We start from the raw sequence: 7,500 nt of genomic DNA, 5'->3' as shown, positions 1-7,500 counted from the left end.
TGTGCTCGCGCGCGTTTGGATATCAGCGTATTATATTAAGCTTTGTTATATCAATCTCAAAGCTTACTGTTTGCCTGCATTTTCAACATTTAGTTGTGAGACTTTCTCTGGGCCTGATTAAGAACCTCCCAGCCAACGGTCGTGTAATGGAAAGAAGACTTCGTATTTTTTCCGAGGGCCTCTGAAGGGAGGATCTGACAGGAGGCTGACCTGGTGCTGGTGTCGCCTGACGATCTAACTGCAACAGAAGTACGGGGAGCCAGCGTCCAAAGCTTCTCCTTAGGACTCGTTTGTTCCTGAAGGTTTTCCTACTGGGGAATTCTTCGAACTGTGTCTGCTCGAAGTCTCTCTTGCTGAAATTTTCTTCGAATTGGGTCTCGAAATTTATTCTGTCCTCCAAGTTTCTCTTGTTGGAATCGCCTTCAATTTGTGTCTTGGAGTTTCGCTCGTCCTCAAGTCTCACCTTGTCAAGGAGTTTTTCGTATAAGGTCTCTAAATATTTCTTATCACTTGAGTTCCTATTCATGGAAATTCCAAATTCATCCTCGAAAACTTTCTTGCCTTGGAGTATACTTTTACTGATGTCCTCTCCCAACTTGGCCTTGGTGTCTCCCTTGTCCTCGTACCTTTTCCTGTCAGAGATTCCGTCTATTCCAAAGCCTTTTAGGTCTTCAAAGATTCTCTTGTTGGAAAGGCCTTTGTGGTGGACCCTAAAGTCTCTCTTGTTAGATATTCCTTGGAAATGGGGAATTTCAAAGGTTCTCTTATCCCCGAAACCGCGTTTATCTGGGAGATTTTTCTCCCCCTCGAATCCTCGGTTGAGACCCGGACTCCTTTTGTCCCCAAAACCTCTTTTTGTCTCAAGGTTTCTTTTATCCCAGAACCCCCGTTTGCCTTCCGAGGTCCTCTTCTTGTCCCCAAAGCCTCGCTTTTCCTCTGTATTTCTTTTGTCTCCGAATCCACGTTTGTCCTCGATCTTGGCATCAAAGTCAACGTTATCCTCAGAATTCGTCCTGCCCTCGAGCTCATTTTTCATCGTTGTCTTCACTGCTTCCTCTGCTTGGTCCTGGAAAAGGAATTTTTCATTTGGTAAGCAGAGCTGTCTAATTTAGACACAATATTTTAATAATCTGTGTTAAGAAAATATACTTGCAATGGGGAAAAATATAAAATTTTGTATTTTGAAATGTTCTCAACCATCTATCCTGTTTTAGAATATGATGATAAGGAATTTTATAGTTATATACATTGCTTGATACAGTTTGAAACTATGAACAACCGATACTAAGATGGAAAGAGTTGAGCTTTAATTTTCAAAATTCTTCGAGTTCGTTTTATAGATACTTTAAGCCATAGTGCAGTCACCAGAAACGTCGTGAAACTCAGGATTGATGGGTTATAGAATAAGCGGAAATTATATGAGAGGTAGCCAGCCAAGGCATACACCCACCCTAAACCATCCCACTCCCATCCATGACCCGTTTCCCGTAAGTCTTAGCTCCTTGTGAATGAAAAGTCATTCCTGTCCCCTGTTCACTGCCTGGGTCAGAAGCAATGCAACAAGACACAGCACATCCACAGCCAGGCCATCCGCTTCACTTGCTCAGCGTCAATTAATATTCCATTCACCACCAATCTCCACTCATACCTATATCTTGCCTTCTCCTTTCCATTCTCAACAGGCATTCCCCTTCTACTCAAAGCCCCATTCACCATATCCATCCATCTCATTCTTGTTCTTCTCCTCAAGTCCAGTCCATCCACCTCTGCCTTCCACACTCTTTTTGAGTCTTTTTTCATTCATTCTTTCCATGTGCCCAAACCATTCCAGTATCCCTTCATCTACCCTATCCACAAGTTTCCTTTCCACCCTGCTCTCCTCCTCACCTCCCAATTTCTTACATTGTCAATCCCCGTAACACCCACCATTCTTCTTATAAAAGGACCATTGAAATACATTACTGTATTATAAAAACAACTCCATATTTACATCACATTTGCCAACCAGTAACAATAAAAGAAATCCGACATATTCTTACATTCAGGATGACATTTCCATTAAAAAATTATGCCGTTTTGTACTTTTGTATTCAGAAGAGGGCGGAGTCAAGAATTGAACTGAAAAGAGAGAGAGAGGGGGGGGAGGAGAGAGAGATAAAAGAAAGACAAAGAGGGAGAAAGAGAAAGAGAGAGAGAGAGAGAGAGAGAGAGAGGGGGGGGGGAGGAGAGATAAAAGAAAGACAAAAGAGGGAAAAAGAAAAAGAGAGAGAGATAGGAGAGAGAGAAAGAGAGCGAGAGAGAGAGAGAGAGAGAGAGAGAGAGAGAGAGAGAGAGAGAGAGAGAGAGAGAGAGAGAGAGAGGGGGAGAAGGAGGGAGTGAGAGAGAGGGGGGAGGGAAAGTGAGAGACAGAGAAAAAAGGAGAGATAGGGAAAAGAAAGTAAAAGAGACAGAGAGAGAGAGTATAATCCTCACCTCCTCCTGTTTCATCTCGTCGCCGCCCGCTGCCAAGTCGCGTAGTTGTTCCCCCGAAGACCATTTCGGAGTGTCTCCACCAAGGAGTTCCAACTCAAAGTAAGGTTTTAGATCCTTTCGACTCGACATGCTCTCGTAATCATACATCGGCATGAGGAGCGTGGAGTACGCTGCTGTGGTGACCGAGAGGAAGCCAATGATTACGGGGACGAACGGTGTCATGGTGGACTCCTGAAATCAACAATTACAGGTTTAGCCCCCTCACAAATTATGCTGGCAGCCACGCTCCGCCTCCTGTTGTCCTTCCCCTGTACATGATTGGCGGGTAAAGGAAAGGAGAGCATATTATTGGTTGGACGGGAGAGGGAGGGGCTTAGCTGTCAGGTTGATCTAACATTAACTCCTCCGCTAGCAAAGGGTTATGGAAATTAATAGAATAGTTTGGCCGCAATCAGAACAAAAGAAAAATGCCACACAGTACTGAAGGGGTTCATCGAAATGGGTTATAATTCCCTCGTTACCAACGAATGTTACGGGAATGAGTACAGTTAGCTTGACGTCAGCTCGGATAAAAAGAAAAATGTCACCAAGTACGAAGGGAGTAAAGGGAGAGAGAGAGAGAGAGAGAGAGAGAGAGAGAGAGAGAGAGAGAGAGAAGAAGAGAGGGGGAGGAGAGAGAGATATTAGGCTAGCATGCTACTTGGTTTTGCAACTTCGTTCAAGTAGAAACGACTTCGGTTACAATATTCTAAAATTCTATAGGTACATCTCAACAATGTGGCTAACATTCATATAGGTTTAACTTGTCTTTGTTCCTCATTCAGCTTTTCACTATATGACGCAATAGTAATTTGGCATTTGGAAATTTGAAAAACAAAAGATCATGACCGAAGGGATTTCTACTCAAACGAAATGGTGAAGACCTTAATTGTGCCGCCACCTTAGATATCCATGTCGATGTTAGACTAGATGTCGACTGTCTTTCGCAAGATATCGCCACGCCTGTTGACGTGATATACAGTATAATGTACCTCATGTACTATAGGAAGTTTCAAGCACTCTTCACAAATATTCGCATACGTTTTTACCTTCATTTTCTTGTTACTTCTTCCATATCTACCACTTTTCCTCATTTCCAACAATTGTAATACATAGTCTCCCATTCCTTACACCACCCTCTTCCCACATTTCCCTCGATCATGTTTGTCTTTTATTTTCACCCAACGGTATGTACAGATCCCCTGAGGCTACGTGGACGGTGCGAACTGGAGATACCTCCAGAACTGGCTAACCTGACTCAACTCAGTGCAATTGTACGCCGCGGGTAGGTCGCTTTAGGTAGTAGAAGGTTAGTTGATATATCTTATGAAGATAACTGTCGCCTTAATTTTCAATAAATAGAAATCGGCAGCCCCTCGATATCTGGGAATAGTCCTTGGGTCTTCCTATAGATCTCTTTGGGAAGAAACGTCCATGTAGACTACGGTTTCCATGTCACCGGCTGAAAGTACAGTAGTTTGGTGATGGGAGCAGTTGTCAGCTTTCCATATCTGTGAAGGTGGAGTAGAGTCGAAGTTGATTAGATTTTGGACTCGGTCCAAAAATTGTAAACCCCGAAGGGGCTGACTTTAGACTTAGGACCGAGCCCAAGACAGGCGGCTGCAAGGAAATCATTTTCTCTGACATCTGTCCCACAGGATCATAATTTGCAGTTGTTTGGTATTAGTCCTTCGTGATAGTTCATTCGAAATAGTTATGTGATGTTATTTAGATACAAATTTTCATAGAAACAAACGAGAAGCTCAATTTGGCTCGACAGTGCGGATTGATACTAACACAATGCTATTATCACTTTTACACAAGTCCCAGTCCCGGACTGGCGGCCGGGAACTCTACCAAATGCGCCATCGAATGTGTGTGTGTGGGGGGGGGGGGTCGGTGTGTGTGTGTGTGTGTGTGTGTGTGTGTGTGTGTGTGTAGGATTCACCATGGTCTTAGATCACGTGTTGGACTCATGATCGACTGTTATTTCCCTCCCAGAAAAGAGCACAGAGCCCATATATGACCGATCTATGGGTAATGCTGTGACCTTACGTGAACACACACACCCAACTACCCGCCCACGAGAGTTTGAGTAACAACTTCCAGCGCAGCGATACTGAAATTATTTCCCTACTGGAGGGAATTCGAATCCGGACCACTGTAGTGGCGGCCTCGAACACTAGCTGTATTTTGCGGGAAGGGAAGCTACGCTCGTGATGTACCGCCTTTGTATCTCGCAGTGTCTAGTTTGCTTTTAAACTCATGAATGGTGTTTGCGCACACTATTCGTCCAGTTTGTTCCAAGTGGCCACCACATTATGTGGAAAACTGTTCTTCTTCAGATCTCTTCTGTAGCTATGTTCTTTTTTTCCATGTCCTCTTGTGCTTCTCCTGTCTCAGTTTAATAAGTCCTTTCTATCAAGTATTTCTGTGCCTTTCATGATTCTGTAGATGGTCAGTAGGTCACCTCTCTCTCTCTTCTTTGCTCCAGAGTCGGTAAATCTAGTTTAGCCAATCTCTCCTCATATGACAAGTTTACGAGTGCAGGTGCCATTTTTGTTGCTGCTCTCTGTATTCTTTCTATTTTCTTTATATTCTTTTTGGTACTGGGTGACCACAGTGTCGCCGCATATTCTAGTCTAGGCCTTATCAGTGTGACCAATATTTTTTTAATCATTTCTTCGTCCAAATATGTAAATGCCACTTTTATTGATCTCAGTAAGTTGTAGGATTCTCCAACAAGTCGTTTGAGATAATTACACCCAAATCTTTTTCGGATCTCTCCTTCTTTACCTCCTTGGATCCAATTTTATATTGTCCTGATATTCTGTTTTTACTTTTTCCAAACTCCATTATGCTACACTTCTTAACATTGAAGTCCACTTCCCATTTTTGACTCCAGTTCCATACCTTATTCAGGTCTTCCTGCAGTGATTCGCAATCCTCTTCAGTTTTTACATTCATTAACAGTTTGGCGTCAACAAAGAAGCTCATGTAACATTTCACACCATCATTCATGTCATTCACATAAATAGCAAACATTATTGGAGCTAGTACAGATCCTTGCGGTACTCCACTGATCACCTCTTTCCAATCTGAATATTTTTCTCTGAGCACAACTCTCATCTTTCTACCGATCAGGAAGTCCTCCATCCATTTTAGTAGGTTCCCTTATATCCCTCCTATATGTTCGGGTTTTTTTTTAAATAATTTTTTGTGTGGTACTTTGTCAAAAGCTTTTTGTAAGTCCATGAAGGCACAGTCAGCCCATCCATTCCTTCCTTGTGTGTGTGCGTGTGGGTATATATGTGTGTGTGTGTGTGTGTGTGTGTGTGTGTGTGTGTGTGTGTGTGTGTGTGTGTGTGTGTGTGTGTGTGTGTGTGTGTGTGTGTGTGTGTGTGTGTGTGTGTGTGTGTGTGTGTGTGTGTGTGTGTGTGTGTGTGTGTGTGTGTGTGTGTGTGTGTGTGTGTGTGTGTGTGTCACAATGGGATATAATGACAGTGGAGGACAAAAGATCACGATGGGAAGTAATGATAGTGGAGAACAAAATATCACGATAGGATGTAATGATAATGGAGGAGAAAATATCACGGTAGGATATAATGTCAGTGATAGTGGAGAACATAATATCACGATAGGATGTAATGATAATGGAGGAGAAAATATCACGGTAGGATATAATGTCAGTGAAGGACAAAATATAATTTTAGGAAGGGATACCGGACAGAATGTCAATGAAGGCCAAAATATCATGATAGGATGTAATGTCGCTAGAGGACGAAATGTCACATTAGGATGTAATGTCATAGGACAAAATGTCGCAATGGGATGTAATGACAGTGGAGGACAAAAGATCACGATGGGAAGTAATGATAGTGGAGAACAAAATATCACGATAGGATGTAATGATAATGGAGGAGAAAATATCACGGTAGGATATAATGTCAGTGAAGGACAAAATATAATTTTAGGAAGGGATACCGGACAGAATGTCAATGAAGGCCAAAATATCAAGATAGGATGTAATGACAGTGGAAGACAAAAGATCACGATGGGATGTAATTATAGTGGAGGAAAAAATATCACGGTAGGATATAATGTCACTGGAGGACAAAATATAATTTTAGAAAGGGATGCTGGACATAATGTCACTGAACGACGGGAGGCCGGCGTGAATCACGGTGACGTAGGGGGACAAAATGTACAAAAGAGATCGGATGACCGTGATCGACCAGATGTCCGTGATGGGGGAAATGTTAATTTTGATAGGAGAAATGTTAATGAGGCATTGAATGTCAATGAAGGACCAAATAATAATATAGAGCAAGGTATAAATAAAAAACAAAATGATAATATAAGACATGATATTGAAACTCAAAATGTGTCAAAAAGAAATAATCACGAGTTTCTTAAAACCATGTACTTTAATGCTCGTAGTATTAGGAACAAATTTCAAGAAATACAGGCGTATGTCAAAAGCGAAAATCTCGATATGATAGGAATAACTGAGACATGGTTAAATGGTACAGAGTTCGAAGCTGAATTTAATATTGCGGGATTTAAACACTTTCATCAGAATAGAAACCACAAGAAAGGTGGTGGTGTTCTATTGTACGTTAAAAACAATGTTCATGCTTGTGTTTTAGAGAAAGTGAAACAGGATGCATATGATAGTTTGTGGGTTGAGTTAACCCAAACAAATGGACAAAAAATTAATATAGGTGTAATATATAGGCCAAAGACATTATCATTAGCAGACGACAAACTGTTATTTCAAGAACTGTCTAGTTTCTGCAACCGGGACTTATTGATAATGGGTGATTTCAATTTTACTGACATTGATTGGATGACCCTTGAACATGGCCATATAGGTAGTCGCTTGATTGCTTTTCTTGGTGACAATTACTTAATTCAGCATGTAAAAGAGCCCACAAGATATGGAAACTTACTCGATCTTTTGATCACTAGCCGCGAAAGCATGGTAAC

General features: G+C 41.8%; 1 protein-coding gene across 1 annotated transcript in view; it reads right to left on the bottom strand.

Annotated features, from left to right (window-relative positions):
* Window positions 1–10: 10 nt before the first annotated feature.
* The window catches only part of LOC143032554 (uncharacterized), a 24,197-nt gene continuing 16,707 nt past the window's right edge, over window positions 11–7,500 (bottom strand). The window contains exons 2-3 of the mRNA XM_076197420.1: window positions 2,473–2,703; window positions 11–1,066 (exon numbers count right to left, since the gene is read on the bottom strand). Coding sequence (XP_076053535.1) covers window positions 83–1,066; window positions 2,473–2,694 — 1,206 coding nt within the window. The 5' untranslated portion in view covers window positions 2,695–2,703 and the 3' untranslated portion in view covers window positions 11–82. The remainder of the gene's footprint in view (window positions 1,067–2,472; window positions 2,704–7,500) is intronic.

The sequence above is a fragment of the Oratosquilla oratoria genome, chromosome 14 (assembly GCF_046742065.1).
Source record: "Oratosquilla oratoria isolate Oo_2021 chromosome 14, ASM4674206v1, whole genome shotgun sequence".
NCBI lineage: Eukaryota > Metazoa > Arthropoda > Malacostraca > Stomatopoda > Squillidae > Oratosquilla > Oratosquilla oratoria.
The sequence above is the reverse complement of the archived record's forward strand: the minus strand, read 5'-3'. Positions and strand labels throughout refer to the sequence as shown.